General features: G+C 49.6%; 1 long non-coding RNA gene and 1 gene segment (V, D, J or C); both read right to left on the bottom strand.

Moving 5' to 3' along the window:
- Positions 1 to 1,622: 1,622 nt before the first annotated feature.
- LOC123375195 lies at positions 1,623 to 2,277 on the bottom strand. The segment is given in 2 exon segments: positions 1,623 to 1,957; positions 2,190 to 2,277. Coding segments are annotated over 2 exon segments (375 nt in total).
- Positions 2,278 to 10,695: 8,418 nt separating this feature from the next.
- Positions 10,696 to 17,785, bottom strand: LOC123374642. Of its 2 annotated transcripts, none has more exons than XR_006581146.1 (3): positions 17,727 to 17,785; positions 12,932 to 13,390; positions 10,696 to 10,826 (listed from the first exon to the last, which is right to left on the bottom strand). It is a non-coding gene; the product is annotated as an uncharacterized LOC123374642 (long non-coding RNA). The 2 variants fall into 2 exon arrangements; XR_006581147.1 differs by lacking the exon at positions 17,727 to 17,785 and adding an exon at positions 16,012 to 16,070.
- Positions 17,786 to 19,251: the final 1,466 nt, after the last annotated feature.

Genomic DNA, 19,251 nt, shown 5'->3' with positions numbered 1-19,251 from the left:
GGAGATACTGCGCGGTACGTTCCTTGCCAGTGTGGATGGGGAGTGAGTTACAGTCCTGTAAAGCCACCACCAGCACTGCAATTCTCCAGTGTAGCCAAGGGCTTAGGACTTGTCTATACTGGCGCTTTACAGTGCTGCAACTTTCTTGCTCATGAGTGTGTGGAAAAAAACACCTCCCTGAGTGCAGCAAGTTTCAGCGCTGTCAAGTGCCAGTGTAGGCAGTGCACCAGCTGTCCTTTAGCTAGATACAATTGAAAGTGCCTCTTTACAAAATATTACTTATGAGAACATAATTGATGATTTTGTAAAGAAACAGTGTAGAAAAAATGTTATCTGGGTTTCGTTTCCAAATTGAATACGTTTCTCCAGAGGAAGTTAAATTTTATTTTTCCATTCATGCATCTATACTATTTATTTTTATGCATTTTTCACTTTAGCATAATGCAAACACAAACTTTCATCTAGACCAGAAGTTCTCAAACTGGGGTCTGAGAACTCCATCCAGGTGGACCGAGGAAAAATTATTATATTATTATTATTATATTATTATTATATTATTATATTATATTATTATATTTTTCTTTTTATAAAGCACTCTTATCCAAAGCACTTTACAATAGTTAGCTAATGGTACAAACAATATTTGGAAAGATCATTAAATGGTCCACTGAGACACTCAGCACTTTTCAAGAGGTCCCTGAAAAAGGTTAGACTACAAAAACAATCAAGGTTCCTCACTCTACTTTCACTTATTTCCAATTACTTATAATATAGGAGGAGGATGAAGGAAAAAAGAATGAAAAACGAGGGGCAGGGGAGATAAGAGAGAATGTTATTTTTCTTGTCTGGGTCCAATGCAGGGAGCAAAAATGAAGCTGAGCACAGGGCCCCACTAACGAAATCCGCCAATCAGTAGGAATCAGTGTGAGGAAGGCCTAGCCATCCTTGCTAGAGGCAGATACTCTGGCAGGTCACCCATATGGACTCCAAGGTAAAATGAGGAGCCCAGGGCTGCAGCCGTCAACCACTCAGAGACCCCTGCTCCACTTCCTCGTTTTCCTTGTGCAATTTCCTGTTCTTTGTTTCCTGGGTGTTAGTACAGCACCCGATCTGAACACCACGTGTTATTATTTTGTTACTATTATTATTATTATCAACGTCTTCATCCTCCTCAGCTGCTCGATTCAAATCGGTGCTCCTGAAAACTTTCCAGGTCAACCTCATTTTTCCATTTAGTCCCTTGCTATCTCTTTCCCTATTTCTCTTTCCCATCCGGAGGGGAAGGACTGGATTTGTTTGTGTGTTTCCCCGAAAAGCCCTTGGAAGATCCAGGATACTTAATTTTGCTGGACAAGCGCTGCCAGCACTTTTGTAAATATCGCCATCAGGGCGTTGGTGCGTGTCACTGGGCTCATGATCCTCCTGTTCGTGGCATCACCTTGGTGCAAATATACATCAGAAGTTCGCTCAGATTCCGTACCCGCCTCCCCTTTGCATTTTCTTTCCACGTACATGGAGTGTTATGGGGAAGGGGGAGAGGAGAATCTCAGCTCTTTCGGCTCAAATTGTGAAAATTAAGTGGTCAGAATCCGCTTCCACTTTTTGTGCCAGTCCCGCTCTGCTCTGTGTCACTGTGTCTCTCTGGCGCAGTAATAGGTGGCGGTGTCCGCAGCTGTCAGCGAGCGAAGCTGCAGAGAGAACTGGTTCTTGGAAGTGTCTTGTGTGATGGACACGCGGCTCTGCAGACCGCTGGCGTAGTTAGTGTACCACTGACTCGGTTTGTAGTAAATGCGTCCCACCCATTCCAGCCCTTTCCCCGCGGGCTGCCGGATCCAGGTCCAGGTGACGCTGGCGCTAGAAACCGAGTCTCCAGAGATGGTACAAGTGAGTGTCAGGGACTCTCCGGGTTTCACCGCTCCCGGGCCCGTTTCCTTCAGCTGCACTTGGGAGAGGACACCTGGGAAGGAAACACAGAAATGAAACACAGAAATGAGCCAGGCCCTGTCCCCTGGGAGCGGGGACCATGTGAAAATTAAACACCCTGAGACCGCACCTAAGGGAGTGAGGCGCCCAACTGCCACTAAATTCCATTGGGATATGTGCACCTAATTCCAGTGGGCTCTTTTGAACAGCGCCTCTTCTGCAGTCACTGCAGCAAGGAACCCTGGTGACCCCCAATAGACACGTACCTGAAGGGGCCACCAGCATGAACAGGAAAATCCGTAGCAGGTTCATTTTAAGTGAAGGTGCAAACTGTCCCCAGCAGCCAGGCCCGGGCAGTTCTGTGTCTTAGGGGAGACTGAGGCTCCTCCAATCAGGGGTTTGTATTTAAACAGGAACCCTCCAGGGCAGGGATTTGCATGCGAGTTTCACAAGGCGACTATAAGCGATGACTGGGTGTGAGCTCTGTCAGCACATGAGGATCTCTCCCTGGGATGCGTGTCCCCCTAAGACAGTGAGTTCAGCGCAGAAAATTATGAAGCCTCTTAAGGCGTATGGACGCCCCAAATCAATTTAAATAAATAGCATTTGGTCCTTTAACACTCGTAAAGGCGTGGGAGATTCTCAGCCACATATATGTGCAGGACAGCGCCTTCTTAGCAATGGAGGGATGTTTGGGAACGGGAACTGTAACCTCCTCTCTTGTGGTTTTGGCAGGGATTTCAATAGAGCCCCAGGGAATTGGGAAATTGAGGGTTTAACTCCCTTACAGTATCTCTGATATCCTACCCCGTGCTCGGTAGAGATTAATGATAGTGTTGGGGGAAGCATTGCATTTACTGTACAGACATAGCTACATTTCTAGTTAATAACAGCTTTATTGAAATCAGTTCAGTTCAATGGAAGTCTTTGGGCTGATCAGGGCCGGCTCTACTGTTTTTGACGCCCCTAGTAGCGCGCCGAATTGACGCCAGAGGGCGGGGACAGTCCGTGTGCCCTGAATGCGGCTCGCGCGTTTCCCCGGTGGTAGCAATTCGGAGGCAGCTTCTGTCTTCAGCCGGAAGACAGAAGCTGCGCCCCTGCCCACAGCGCAACATAGACGCTGCCGCCCAATTGCCGCCCCCGCTGAAACACGCCTGCCGCACTATGAGCACACGGCCTGCCCCCGCCCTCCCGCAGCAATTCGGGGCGCTGCTTGGGGGCAAAAACACAGGGACTGCCGCCCCTTGCAGATTGCCGCCCCAAGCACCGGCTTGGGATGCTGGTGCCTGGAGCTGGCCCTGCGCACAGTAATACAGGGCGGTGTCCTCCGCTTCCAGGCCGGTCACGTGTAGGTAGAAATTGGAGCTGTCCTTGGAGGCTGTGAATCGATGGTCGGGAAGTAGCTGTTGTCAGACGATGTATAATAGTAGATCAGCCACTCCAGCCCCTTTCCCGGAGCCCGTCGGACCCAGTTCATATAACAGCTGCTGAGATCAAAGCCGCTCACGGGCACAGGTCAGTTTGGTGGATTCCCCGGGCTGGACTGGTTAAGAACCAGCTGTGCCCGGGCCCCTGGAGACAAGCAAAGCCGGTTGTTACAGGAAATGTTTAAAAGGAACAGTGACATTAAATAGATACAATCGACGGAAGGAAACAGACAGCTCGGCAGATATTGGTCTAATACATCCCTAGCGTGACTCCATTGGCCTTCCCACGCAGGATGTTGGAGAGGGTATTTTTTCTAACGCACTCACATCATTTAGGAGCACGAGCACTATTGACTTTCTGAGTGTTCCTGGGGAACTTGGCAACTTCTGAATAGCCCCCTCAGCCCGTGAACTGCAGAGATACCGAGAATGGGCGGGTGAACAGACAAACAAACGCACATGAGAGTCCAACCAGGAAAATGCGGAGTCTCAGCGGACCCAGCCTGGTGATGGGAGGGGAGCGCAGCCCGGTAAGTCCCTGAGCGGGATGCGGGGCCTGTGGCTGGGACGCCTGAGTCAGTGCGTAAGTAGGGACTTGGCTGTGTCAGCTTTGCATAATCTGGGGAGAGCCGGGCGGGTTGGAAATAAAAGGGGCTGAACCCAGCAAGGGGAGCAGGCCCGATGAGATTGAGCGGGGCGGGGGGGCGGTGACCTGATAGGGAATAGCAGAGACCAGAACCCTCAGCCAAAGAACGGGACTATGTGAAAACAGAACCAGAAGTATCCCCTGACACTACTCTTTGGACATGACCTACAGGCAATCTGAAAGCGATGCTTCCTTACTGCGTGTTCTTGGCAATTTGGCCAAACCTCACCCCACAGCCGTTTCCAACACGCACCTCCTGCCCAACACAGGAGTTTCGAAAAAGAAAGCTGGAACCATTTGGGAGCCTTTGAAAATCCCACACTAAAATGGCTTGGTCTTGTCTTTGAACAGAGTCCTAACGCCTGTATTCAGGGTGAACCACCAGGTGTATAGGAACGGCCCGAAATTACCCAGAAAATAAAACAAACTCATCTTTAACTCTTCTCCAGCTTGTGCTTATGCATTAAAGAGCAAACAGAGACAATGCGCTCATGGAGCACCATTCAGCCTTCTCCGGGTATCTGCAGAGAGTGACAAAATTATGGTGTGAAAAATTCTAGGGCGGGTCCACCATGACTCTAAAGAACATAAGAACAGCCAGACTGGGTCAGACCAAAGGTCCATCTAGCCAAATATCCTGTCTCCCTGCAATGGCCAATGGCAGGTGCCCCAGACGGAATGAACAGAACAGGGAGTCACCCAGTGATCCACCCCCTGTCAGCCATTCCCAGTTTCTGGCAAACAGACTCTTTAAATAATGTCTCTGGCATTTCTTCCTCTTAGTTCATGGTTACAAGGCGGGTTGAAGAGCAGAAAGTTAATTATTCATAGTAATTCAGGCGGATTCTGTTTCTCCATTGCTGTCCACTAAATAAGCTACTCTCTATTCTGTCAACATAGTGAGTCTTTAATTACCAATGTGCATTTTTAGAGGACGGAATCCCTGATTAAGGGCTGGATACTTTACAATCTATGGATCTGTGTTTAAACTGCCCTGCCGTGTCAGTACCTGCTGCTCTCTGCTGGCGCTGAGAATGTTTAGATTCGAGGAAGAGGTTTTTGTATTCACTGCAGTTGATTTCTGATCGCTGTGTCTCTCGGACAGTAATAGCGGCCGGTGTCTTCCGCTTTCAGTCTGGTCATTTGCAGCTACACCAGGCTCTTGGAGTCGTCTCTGGAGATGGTGAATAACTGTAAAACGTGCTGTGGCTATTAGCAGGGTTGTATATCAGTGAGACCCACTCCAGGCCCTTCCCGGGCGCCTGACGGACCCAGCTCATATGGTAGTTGGTGAAGGTGAACCCGGAGGCTTTGCAGGAGAGGCTGAGAGAGTCTCCGGGCTTCTGAATTCCACCTCCGGACTCCACCAGAAGAACCTGGGACCGGCCATCTGGGGGGAAAAGAAGAAGAAAAAGCTCCGTTGGAATCACCTTAATACAAGACCTCAGCCAAAGCTCACAGAAGCCGTTGGAAAGATGCCCATTCACTTCACTGCGCTTTGGGTTGGGGCAAGAACGTCCAACCTTCCTCAGAGTCGGCACCCTGAAGGAATCTATCTATGGCTTAGGGTTATAACCCTGCAGGGGTTTGTAGGCCTGTGGCACTGTAACTGAGAGTACAGTACTTGCACTGCTTTGAGCGGGGCTAATGGTATGAATCACAGTTCAGTTGCATAGAAGTGTTGTATCACTCTTCTTCCTCTTAGTATTACCGTTCATATTATTTTCAACACCCACTAAAAACAGGCAATAATACAGAGAAAAATGTCAAACTAAAGTTTCTATGGAAATGCTGGGTAAAATAACAAAATGAACAGTGCATAGATCTTAAAAGCTCCACCTTGTCACTGTGTTTATGCAACAGGGTGGAGTTTTTAAAGGGTCTTAATGTAAATACGCAAATCCCATGGGAGCTGGAAACTTCCAATCTTTGGGTGCCTTTGAAAATCCCAGTCTCACACTCTAATTGGTGGAGGGCCTGTCCTTTCTCAGGTAAGATACAGTGCGCTCAGACGCACAGCTCAGCGATATTTAAGTGTGGGAAATCTGTTACAAAGACTGTTATGTAAGATCCCAGCACAGTGCAGGGCTGAGATATTCCAAATCGCTTAAGGGAGATGGCAGTGGATAATTTTCAAGAATGCAAATGATTTCAGGGAGACCCTAGTACAATGTCTTAGGCCTTGATTCATTAAAGCATGTAAGAATTTGCTTAAACCCATCTCTATTCAGGACACTACTTTAAATTTAAGCACAATTCTTAGTGTCCCTGACTGAACTTTGCACTTTATTCTCAGTAGTGTCAATGGCTGTACAAGACCTGAAAGAATATTTATCTCATATCACTAAACCAGACAGAAATCGCTACGTTTACCTGCTGATATGTGCACCAACATGCCCTTAATACAGGGTTTCTCAAACAGAGATCACAGCTTGTATCGGGAAAGCCCCTGGAGAGCCAGGCCAGTTTACCTGCCCCTTCACAGATCCAGCTGATCGGGGCTCCTAGTAGCTGCCGATCGCTGCTCTGGGGCAATGGGACCTGCAAAGTGGTGGACAGTATGTCCCTCAACCCACGCCGCCTCAGCAGCCCCCATTGGCCCGGCCACTCATGACGTGTTGGTCAGAGCGAGCAGCATTCTGGTCAGCAGTTCGGGATCCATTCCTGTAGCCAGAAAGAGGCAGGGCAGGGTGCGCAGTACACAAACCATTGAAAGATGGTGCCAAATGCGAACAGAAGCACAGGGATTGCTGGGATGCGAAGCAATGCATCTTGGGGCATTGGGACAGGACCCAGGATGCCCCACGACCCCTTCCACAACAGAACCACACCCACCCACTCCTGTAACAGACCCCTACCCTCTGGCTGAGCTACTGAAGACGTCAAATCATGGTTTAAAGACTGTCTGAGCTCAGCCCAAAAACCTTTGTGTCCCTCAAGGTCTATTTAACCTACAATAAGTTTAATTGGGAGAAAAGCGACAACTCTGGGAACCCACGGATTTTATTTCATCTCATTCCTTTCAGTCCTAGGACCAATCCTATTCAACTTATTTATAAATGATCTGGAGAAAGGGGTAAACAGTGAGGTGGCAAAGTTTGCAGGTGATACTAAACTGCTCAAGATAGTTAAGACCAAAGCAGACTGTGAAGAACATCAAAAAGATCTCACAAAATGAAGTGATTGGGCTACAAAATGGCAAATGAAATTTAACATGGATACATGTAAAATAATGCACATAGGGAAAAATAACCCCAACTATACATACAATATGATGGGGGCTAATTTAGCTACAACTAATCAGGAAAAAGATCTTGGAGTCATCGTGGATAGTTCTCTGAAGACGTCTACGCAGTGTGCAGTGGCAGTCAAAAAAGCAAACAGGATGTTAGGAATCATTAAAGAGGGAATAGAGAATAAGACTGAGAATATATTATTGCCCTTATATAAATCCATGGTACGCCCACATCTCGAATACTGTGTACAGATGTGGTGGTCTCATCTCAGAAAAGATATACTGGCATTAGAAAAGGTTCGGAAAAGGGCAACTAAAATGATTAGGGGTTTGGAATGGGTCCCATATGAGGGGCAATTAAAGAGGCTAGGACTTTTCAGCTTGGAAAAGAGGAGACTAAGGATATGGTAGAGGTATATAAAATCCTGAGTGATGTGGAGAAAGTGAATAAGCAAAAGTTATTTACTTATTCCCACAATAAAAGAACTAGGGGCCACCAAATGAAATTAATAGGCAGCAGGTTTAAAACAAATAAAAGGAAGTTCTTCTTCATACAGTGCATAGTCAACCTGTGGAACTCCTTGCCTGAGGAGGGTGTGAACTCTAGGACTATATCTGCGTTTAAAAGAGAACTGGATAAATTCATGGAGGTTCGGTCCATTAATGGCTATTAGCCAGGATGAGTAAGGAATGGTGTCCCTAGCCTCTGTTTGACGGCAGGAAAGAGATCACTTGATCATTACCTGTTAGGTTCACTCCCTCTGGGGCACCTGGCATTGGCCATTGTCAGTAGACAGGATACTGGGCGGGATGGACCTTTGGTTTGACTCAGTCTGGCCATTCTTATGTTCATGTAATACTGAAACCCAGAGATTAGCTATAACTCCTCACAGACAGATAATAATACTTTGATAAAAGGGAGCTTCTCTTCCCCCTCCAGTCACCTCTTCCTAACACGCTGACTGTGCTCCCCCAAGCGGCCCCAGATGTTTTATCTCAGCCTAGCAACCTATCCCAGGAACTGTGTTGCCCCCTTTGCACTTACAGAAACAATTACTGGGAGTTTGTCCAAGCAGAGGCACAAGATTCTAACATCGCCTCGCACTGGTAGAGGTGCCCAGGCCCCTATTCCTGTAGAAATAAATGTGAATAGGACTGAATACAGCAGTTAGAAAGCGAGAATGTTCTGACATCTGCCTGAGACCGCAACACCTGTTCACTCCCACCCCACAGACACTTTAACCCTACCGTCATGTCCTCCCACTGCCATTCCCACCTCATAGAGACTCCCATGGCAGAGCTTATTCCCCTGACCTCCATATCTACCCGCTAGTGTTCTCCCTCAACTAACTTTACACAGAACAGACCCCCCCAACATCAGAGCCTGCGCTGCTCCTCTCTCTTTAGATCACAGATATTAGCGGTAGATTTTTGGATGTGCCTCTAGACTGGTGCCTAGGGATTTGTGCTCATTCAGGGCAGATGTAGAGTTGTCTCTGAAGGAAAAGTATAATCAGGATCCCACCACAGTGTGCTCGGCGCTGTACATACATTGGGAAAGCTGCAGTCTGGTTCCCCTCTCTCAGCCCTTGTGCAAGTGATTCAGGTCAATAATGGAAGAAGTGTCACTCTTTTAAAATGAGGGGGACATGCAAATGATGGTCAGAGTGGCCTGTTTAAATCTGAGCCTCTCTCTGCCCAGGCTGCACCCGGAGAGACAATCCACAGCCCCCTGGTGTGGGAGGCAGCGGGTGGTGATAGAGGAAAGGATGGTGGCTAAACTGTGTTGGTGGTGACCTGGGGGCACCAGGGAAAGAGTTTTGGGACACTGACTGCAGGGGAGGTCGGGTGCAGAGCTGCTCCCTATGCAGTGCTAGGAACACCTGGATCAATTCTGCTTGGTGCTCCATAACGGTTAGGATCTGCTCCGTGGCTTCTTTCCAGTGCTCCGCACTCTCCTTCCATACCCTCCTTGCAATGTCCTGCCACTCCTGAGTTTTTTGATTCTCAGCAGTGGTTTGCTAGCCGCTGCATAAGTTCATGCAGCAGGTCCTCTTTACTTTTTCGAGGCCGCCTCCTGAGTCTGCACAACCATTCAGCTGCAGATAACAAGGACGACTGGGCTCCCAAGGTTGCAACTGTGAAGCCAAAATGCAACATTTCACAGAGGCACCATTGTTAACACTAGACAGAGCACTGATATGGCCTATCTTAAACACAAGCACAATTCACATACCTATCACAACTGGCTGTCCCAAGGCGAGTGCACATAAGCCACAAGACCCCCCCAAAATGGTGGGTAACCACATGGGGCAGGAGATCTCATTGTTCCAGGGCCTTACTGTACTCAGGGACTGTGTGTTGGGGGAGAGCTAACACTGCAGTGGGGCCCTATACTGAACCCTGTCCCCACATTTTCCACAAGCTGTGTTCACCATTGAAGATATCTGCTGCTGAGGGTGAGCAAGGAAGCAAGGATGGTCTCTGCAAGACTGCGGCTTCTGTCCTGGCCCTTATGTGTCTTGCCTGTGTGCAGCAATGGTACCCTCCGCCCCGCCCCAATGACACAGTCACGTGGGAATGTTACTCTTAATGGGATAAGGAACAAAGCAGCTCAGCCAAAGAACCTGTGGAAGTGGATTGCATGAGACTTTCAGTGAGATCTCTGAGGCCAATTACTGCAATGTGAAAGAATCCATGAGTGCCCTGTTCTGCCTCTAGGCACCGCAGACCCAAGCCTGCTTTCTGGAGCCCTTCTCACCCCACCAGCCTGTCCCCAACAACTCGCTTCCCAAAATCAAAGCTGCTTACCAGGTGCCTCCTCTCATCTTTGTGCTTCCTCAAGCTCCAACTGCTGCAACTGGCTACAAAATAGCTCCTGGATGCATGCATCTATGGATGAGTCATCCTCTGGCTCTGGAATCCCCTCCTCCTTAGCACCCTCACCCCTGATTTCCTCATGCTCCTGGCTTGGTGCACTCTGGGCTGGCACAGCACTGGAAGTGTCCATGGGGCTGTTTGGAGTGGAGGTGGGGTCACCCCCAAGTACGTATCCAGGTTATTGTAGAACCAGCAGGTCATGGGGGCAGCACTGGAGTGGTGGTTTGCCTCCCGCGTCTTGTGGTCGGTGTTCAGCAGCTCCTTCATTTTAACACTGTACTGCAATGTGTCCCGGTCATGGCCCTTGATATCTGCCTGTAGGTTTTGTAATTCCCACGGCTGGAGCCCAGCAGGGACCGGACAGTCTCCTTGTAAAGTTATTTGGTTTATTTGTGATGGGGGTTTGGAAACCTTTTCTTTAACAAGTTACCCTGACAGAAAGGGGTAGAGTAACCCTGTGCGAGGGGACTCTGGGGGCTGGGACAGCTTCCGTGCACGTCAGTACAGTTAACATTCAATGCCTGCGCTGAGAGGGGAGGAGAGAAGGAGAGAGCTCCGAGAGACAACGTCTCTACTACTTACCTCCTGATCGTGATCTCAGTCCTGAGCTGGCTGCTGCTGGTCCGAGTGCCTCCTGTGCTTCCTGACGTCCCTGAACACAGCGACAGGTCCGGATCTAACCTCCCAGAGGAAACCTTTTCTGGAGGATTTCAATCTGTAAAGTACAAACACCTCCATATATTATACCTTAGGGGAAAGGGGGTCTCAGCTTCCCGCCCACACAAACCTCTGAATTATATCTGTATTTATCTACTTACCGCATATTCACTAAACCACTTTCTAGCTTGTTTATTTGTTCCTTTTTAGTCTTTCACAGTAAAACCAGCAGGTGACAGATCCTGACTCGGGGATAAGCCATGCCTACGTCTTCTTTAGCAGGGGTCCTGTAATATTTTTTCTAAATTACCCCCACTATATCCCTTCCCCAAATGCTACAGAGACTGTGGGCAGGTATGGTGGGTAGGTGCAGCGAGGAGGAAAATAGGCAGCATTGTAGGGGTCTCTGTGAGGTGAGAGTGGCTGTGGGAGGTAGGTATAAAGGGGAAAGGAGATTTTAGTGTGAGGGGGCATGTCAGTATGTTACCGAAATATCGGGTCCGTCTAGCTGATAGCCAGTAACAGCCTGACAGGGATAAGGAAAAGATGCAGAGCCCTGTAATGAGATACAGAAGACTCAGTCCAGGGCCGGCTCCAGACCCCAGCGCGCCAAGCGCACGCTTGGAGCGGCGTCCCGCGGGAGGGCGGCAGGTGGCTCCGGCTGACCTCCCGCAGACGTGCCTGCGGAGGGTCCGCTGGTCCCGCACCTCTGGTGGAACATCCACAGGCATGCCTGCGGGAGGTCCACCGGAGCCGCGGGACCAGCAGACCCTCCGCAGGCACGTCTGCGGGAGGTCCACCACAGCCACAGGACAGGCGACCGCCAAAGTGCCCTCCGCGGCATGCCGCCGTCCTTGGGGCAGCGGAAATCCTAGAGCTGCCCCTGACTCCATCTTACACAAATTTCACAGATCCTTTATACACATTCAGACATAGACCCCTGCCGTGTTAACACTTGATTGGTGGTTGCCAGACCCCGTACTTCTGCTATCTGGTCAGTGAAAACCGGTTTGGAGCTCGCTTTTTCTGCTTCAAGGCAGAGGAAAAAAGACAGTTCAGAAGTTCAGATCACTGTGTATGTGAGGCTTCTGCTTCCCCCTACTGGCTGCCTGCTAGTTGTTAAGGGGGGGGTCACCAGTAACTTTCACAGTATAATAGTCCCCTAATGACACTTTTAACTGAAAGGAAATGAAAAACATGAATCCAAGCAGAGAGAGGCTGAATCGGGTCATAGTAGCAGGCAGAACAGCAGCTCAGTTACTAGTAGTCGGCATTCATATTGCTTTTCATTTTTATATTCCTATTTGGATTCGTATTTCTATTCACGCTGTTATTCCCATTCCCATTTGAATTCACACTTCCATTCATATTGCCAATGCCATCCATAGGAGTTCACAGTCATATATATCTATTCGTATTTCCCTTTATAGACCCATTAATACTCCAGTTCATATCCCAATTCAAACTCCGATTCAAATTAATACCTTTATATTTCCATTTACATTCCTCTTCCCATTCCCATTTATGTTTGGAGTCATACCCACTTTGACCCATCACTGTGCATGAAACTCACAGACATAATTCCTCTTGATTTTTGTGTGAATGTGGATCTGGGCAACAGACCCTCAAATAATGTTAATCACTAAAATATTGTACGCAGTAGGTGCATAGCTATGGCGCCAGCAATTAATGCCGCTTCCTGGCTCCATAGCTCAGCGTTTAGCGCCCTGGTGTTGTAAACCAGTGGGCGTCAGCTCAAATCTCACTAAGGCCCAGCCTGTTACTGTGTGCGGACTGGGCACGTTGTCAGGATCTCGGATTATATGGCCTCCTGAAGTCTCTTTCTACCCCCATCTTCTATGGCGGGGTTGTGCTGCCCCTATAAAAAGGGTGGAGGGGGAATATCACTGCGGGATTATTGACCCCATACTGCCTGTCAAACAACCCTCACTCAGGGCTCAACATGCCCTCTGAGTTGGGTTGCACGAATGGCTCGGCTTCTCCACTGACTTCACTGGGAGAAGGAAGAAGCCTTAAAATGGACAGTACGCGATCAGAGAGTCACTGGGGATATCCACAGTCTAGTGAGGTCGGATGCACCTGTCCTTTCTTTCTTCTGTGTGTGAAATACACGCTTGGCATCCCCTGGGGAAATGTGATTACCAGAGCCTCTGACTCCTAGTACAGCTGTGTGCGGGGCGATATTTTGTGTCTGTTTTCATTGATGCGGAGCGTGAACGCCACCCGCAGGAAATTCCTTTCCCTGTGTCTGCAGGGGCTGGGGGGACGTTTTTGTCTGAGCTCAGACTGGCTTCCCCTCGCTGTGTCTCTGGCGCAGTAATACACGGCGGTGTCCTCGGGCTTCAGGCCGCTCATCTGTAAGTTTACCGTGGTGATGGAGTTGTCTCTGGAGATGGTGAATCGCCCTTCGACAGCCTTAGTATACCACTGGCTCGATCCGCTTGGGGAGCTAACCCTAGCCACCCACTCTAGCCCCTTCCCAGGAGCCTGACGGACCCAGTTCATTTCGTAGTCAGTAAAAGTGAAGCGAGAGGCGGAGAGAGTCTCCGGGCTTTTTCACATCCCCTCCGGACTCCACCAGCTGCACCTGGGACCGGACACCTGGGAAGAAAAACACAACACAAATCACATAAAAAGGGCAACAGTATCACATTTACTTGACTGTGCGAATTACACAGGGGACAAAATACCTTCCAAAGCTGCGAAAATGAAAATTAAATGGAGCCAAAGTCTCATTTTCTCTGGTATAGGAAGGAAACGTTCTTAGGGGACTAGCCGGTAACTGCACAGACCCAGGGGGCTGAAAATTGTCTCTCTTGGGTCAGGCTGGGCAGAGAAAGGGACAGATTTAAACAGGAAACGGTCACCCCTATTTGCATATCCCGCTCCTTATAAGGGACAGACTCCTTCCATTAACTAAGGGAATTACTCTCAGTAGAGCTCCGAGTTGAGTCTGACTCTCTCTGCATTTCTGCAACTAACAACCTGCGATGAGCTCCTGAATATACAGAGACCCCCAGCTGCGTAGTCTGTGTTAGCCCTGTAGGACACATAGAGGTTTCTTATATATATAACTTCTATTACCTTTAGAAACTTTAGTATGGAACTCATTTATGAATATGTTTACTTGCTTTAATCTTGTATATAACCCTCTTGTTTCCTATTTAAAACAAATCTTTACATAGTGTAGGATTGGCAAAGGGGGCACGAATGCATAGGCCTGGTGCTCTTGAACACCTCTGCAATAGTCACTGGGAGGACCCTTTAAGGGGATCAGCCCCCAAAGGGTCACACTCTCACTAGAGTAAATCACTTGGCTTCACCACCTCTTGGGAACCGAAACTTAGAGCCTCCAGCCTCCCTGCTTCAGAGAGCCCAGAAGCTCCCTTCAGAGAGTCCAGCTGAGTTGGGCACCTGAGGAAGACGTGTACCCCCAAAGGGAGCAATTCACCATGAAGTTCCTTATACTGACACCATTTGAGATCTTGGAGTTTCTCTTCCCTTTGCAGGTAAAATTTGCACTTGGGGGGGTGTGTTTTCTTTGTTCCCTTCTGTTGGGTGATTTGTTTGTTCCAGGTTTTTGTTTGTTTACCTGGAGTGGGTGTTTAAATGGAAGAGGTCCTGTGGTGAGAGTCCTTCTTGCCATAGTGGAAAGAAGCTGCAAAGTAGCACCTCACTCCCTTAGGCATCTTTGAAATTTCAGGCCTAATTAATTCACTTCAGGTAGAGAGACCTAACCAAACGTCTCTATGTAAAGCTGTAGGAGACTCTGTAAGATGTTTAGGACATCAGTCTTTTAACAGTAAATCCAATATCTTCTTCTTCTTCTCCTTCCTAAGCCCCCTAAATACTAAGGGATAGATTTACAAATGGATTTAGGAGCCCAATTGCCACATTAGGAACCCACATCCCATAATCAGGCCCCAAATGGGATTCAACGCATCCTCCCCCCTGCCCAGCTATCCCTGAATTCTGCATACATCTAAGATCACTTTTCATCTAATTTTTTTGCCAGCAGAAGTTCCCTGGGCACCTATGTTTCTGACTCTGCGTGTGCACTTTGCAGCCCCTGGTCTTGTCTACATGGACTATAACCTGTAGAGTGCACTGGCTCATTGTGCTTCAAATGTCCCATGTAGACCCTGGTAGTGCTCAAAGAGTCATTCTGGTTAAAACAGTTAGAGTTAGAGCTTCAGACTGGTAATGTATCAAACAGAGTTAGAGCTTCACACTGGTTCAAAGGACAACTTTGGGAGGGATGTAAACTCCCATGCTTTCAGAGTCACAAGAACGCTTGAGGGAGGGAGGAATGAGAAATCTTATGCTTTTGAGTTGGTGAGTTGATAATTGCCACACATTTCTCTGCTTTCTATAAAAGAGCTGGTGCTGGTGGCCCCTGTGGGAGGCAGAAGACTGAGCTAGGTGGGCCCTTGGGAGAGTGTTGGGTCTGGCAATTCTTAGGGCCCCAGATTTTGGATGACAGTTCAAAAATAACATTGATTATTGCAGACTAACTCAGGGTAAAGCATCCGGTCTTATCTTCTGAGTTATGCAAGGAAAGAAGTCTGTAGTGGTAACAGCAGGAGTCTATGCAGAAATATTCTACCTTTTCCCAGAGGATGTTGTGAAGGACAAGAATATAACAGGGTTCCAAAAAGAACTAGATATATTCATGGAGGATCGGTGCATCAATGGCTGTTAGTCACGATGGGCAGGAATGGTGTCCCTAGCCTCTGTTTTGCCAGAAACTGGGAATGGGTGACTGGAGGTGGATCACTTGATGATCACCTGTTCTGTTTGTGATGGGCTGGATCACAGAAACCCCCAACTGATGTGCCAAGATTACTTCTGCCCCTGCTTTCCTGCCATGGCAGCTTGGGACTTCAGTGCCCTTCCTGGTTTGAGCCAGACCCACTAGCCTGCTGCAAACCCAGACCCCCAGGTCTGAATCACATCCCCTAATACAGGGGTCCCCAACCTTTTCCTCTTGTGGGGGCCAGATGAAGGACCATGGCAGCGGTTGAGCATCCGCCGAAATGCCACTGAATTTCAGCGGCATTTCGGTGGCAACGCCTCTTGATGACATCAGCTGATGCTCGACCGCCGGCCAGGATGCGGGCGCATTTAGATGCCCCCATGGGCGCCATGGCACCCACGGGCACTGTGTTGGGGTCTTCTGCCCCAACAGCTGTAAAGGTGTAGCCAGAGGTTGTATATGTCACCTTCACAGACTCTCCAGGCTTCTTGACTTCTGGCCCAGACTGGGTCAGCTGGATTTGGGAGCTGACTTCTGTCAATAAACAACAATAAAACCCCAGTTAATTCCATTTTTTCCCTCCTCTTCCAACATTTATCCAAGTCTTTCTGTTGCTCTCCTCACAACAGTTTCTGATCTTCTAATTAATTTATTCACACCACCCTGCTGTGAAGTAGGAAAGTACAGTTATTCTCATGTTTAAGGGATTTTGACACCTGCTTCCCATTAAAGATTAATGAAAATTGGGTATCCAAATCCACAAGGTTGCTTTAAAATTCCACACTGTGATTTGTTCAGAGCTAGGATTTTAAATCCAGAATTCCTGAATCCATTTTTGCAGATATCTTACACTGCACATCTGGCTGTGACTGGTGTCCTAGTGGGGGATAGCTGTGGTCACTGCATTAGGGTGAACTGCAAGGAATGGAGCAGACAATCCCCATAAATTGGGTGGATATTCCAATACTTATAACTTCACATACAAAAATGATACATGAATACAGATAGCATAATCATAACCAGCAATTCATAACCTTTTCATAGACACCTCATTAGACAACCTTTGTACAATATTTGCTGCAAATATATAACAGTGGTTGCAACAATGAAGAGGACTCAGAGGGTCCCTTATTCTGTGCTGTGAAGCGCCTGGGCTGGGGGCTCATGTCTGTGCTTTTACCTAAGGGAGAAATAAAATGATCTCAAATCCCAAGACATCCTTCCCTGGCCTGATAGAGCGTGTTCTGGGGCCAGGGAAAAGCTTCCCTTATTCCTCCTTGCCTTTGGGTTAGACCAGGGGTGGGAAAGCTATGTCCCGTGGGCTGGATCTGGCCCATCAAGGCTTTGGATCTGGCCCATGGGATTGCCACCCCCTGGTGCCACGGGTCTCTTGCTGCTCCCAGAAGCAGCCGGCATCACGTCCCTGCAGCCCCTGAGGAAGGATGGGCAGAGGGCTCTGCACACTGTCCTCACCTGCAGGCACCAACCCCCACAACTGCCATTGGCCAGGAATGGGGGACCGTGGCCAATGGGAGCTTTGGGGGAGGTACCCACAGGTGAGGGCAGCATGCGGAGCCCTCTGCCCCCTCCCCCCTGGGACCACAGGGACGTGGTGCCAGCTGCTGCCAGGAGTGGTGCGAGATCAGGGCAGGCAGGCAGGGAGCCTGCCTTACCCGGGTGCACGCCGCTGCCACTCCAGGGCCACTCCAGGTAAGTGGCACTGGGCAGGATCCTGCCCCTGCACCCCTCCTGCACCCGAACCCTCTGCCTTGAGTCCCCTCTCACATCCCTCCCTCTGCTCTGAGCCCCCTCCCCCTGCTCTGAGCCCCCTTCTGCACCCAACCCCCTGCCCTGTGCCCCCTTGTACACCCCACAACCCTCCTCCACCCCAACCCCTTGCCCTGAGCCCCTTCCCGCACACTGCACCCCTCCTGAACCCCAGTCCCCTGCCCCAGCCTTACATTCATGGCCCTGCATGCAATTTCCCCACCCAGGTGTGGCCCTTGGGCCAAAAAGTTTGCCCACCCCTAGGTTAGACTGTGAGAGACAAGAGTATTTGGCAGCATTCGGACTCACTCCTGTTGCTGGTCTACACTAAGGGGAAAAATCGATATAAGATACGCAACTTCAGCTACGTGAATAACGTAGCTGAAGTCGAAGTATCTTATATCGATAACTTACCCGTCCTCACGGCGCGGGATCGATCTCCGGGGCTCTCCATATCGACGCCGCCACCGCCGTTCGCGGTGGTGGAGTTCCGGAATCGATATAAGCGCGTTCGGGGATCGATATATCGCGTCTAGATGAGACGCGATATATCGATCCCTGAAAAATCGATCGCTACCCGCCGATACGGCGGGTAGTGTAGACGTTCCCGCACCCATTCACACACATCCTTAAGAAAGCGACACTGAGGCCAAATCACAGTCTGGGCTGGATTGTTTTTGAATGAGAGAGCTGCCTCAATCTATAAGATTTCTCTCAAAATCCCAGCACTGTGTGTTACAGTGCGACCAAGTGTCGCTGAAGGGAGAATGAGCCGAGCTGCACGGACACTGTGGAGTGATGGGCAATCAGGAATATTATCTGGCAATTAGAGACCTAAAACCTGACTTTATTCCTGGCCTGGTGGCACTTTCCATCTGCAGCCCCCACGCGACACCTGGGCACACGGCTTCCCTTGGCCTGGCACAGTGTGTTTTTGGGCTCTGTCTGAGTCCCAGAGACAATGAAGACTGGCTTGTTTAGAATCATGCGAGTCCTGACATTTAACACTGAGGTGGCGCCTAATGTAGGGTGGGACTTTCACAGAAGGCTGAGGGAAGCCCGGGGCCTATTTCAGTGGGAGCCGCGTTGTCTGTCCTTCTTGGCCCCACCTCTCTCCAGCCCGGCTCAGCGTCTCCCTCCGCACCCGCCTGACTCTGAGTGAGTCCAGTGACCCCATCATAGCGCCCTTAGTCACAGGACTGTCCCCAATGCCCTGAGTGCCAAGAGTGGGCTGAGACTGAGTGATGGCATCACGGGCCGAGGGGGGGGTCTGTTATCTCCATGGTGACTCTGTCACATTGTGGCACTTTATTGTGGGTCAGGATGTCTCAGCTCCACCCACTGACACCCGCGGAGAGTCCGGGTGGTGATTTCCCAATGTCCGTGGGGTGAAAACAATCCACGAGCCGCTTGGGAAAGTCCCGGCGGTGCCACATCCCCAGGCTCAGCGGAGTGGGGTTTGTTCAGGCGCTGGGTGATCTCTGCCCACAGCCCCGCCCGGACTCTGAATGGTCCATTTCCATATCCAGCCTCCAGCTCTCCGTGCCTCAGTCTCCCCTCTCTGACCCAGGGGCTGGGATAGTTCCCGGCCTCCCGGCGGCGTTTTGGGGACAAAGGCGATCAGGGCCTGCTCTAGGTTTTTTTGCCGCACCCAGGAAAAAGAAATTTGGCTGCCCCCACCCCAGCCGTGGGCTCTCCCCCACACCCAACTGCTGCCCCAGCTCTGGATTGGGGTTCACAGATGAAGCGGGGGATCTCTGTGCCGCAGGCCCAGAGGGGCTCTGGGCAGGAAGGGGAGACACGTTGCCCGGGAACGGAAGGGTTAAAACCAGGGCCGGCTCTAGCTTTTTTGTTGCCCCAAGCAAAACAAAAATATTGCCCCCTCTTTTAGCTTTTGCATATGTTTGCACAGCCCCTGATTTGCGTTGTTTCCCATTCT

Source organism: Mauremys mutica, chromosome 7, assembly GCF_020497125.1.
Source record: "Mauremys mutica isolate MM-2020 ecotype Southern chromosome 7, ASM2049712v1, whole genome shotgun sequence".
Taxonomy (NCBI): domain Eukaryota; kingdom Metazoa; phylum Chordata; order Testudines; family Geoemydidae; genus Mauremys; species Mauremys mutica.
Note: the sequence above shows the minus strand (reverse complement) of the source record. Positions and strands in the feature narration are given on the sequence as shown.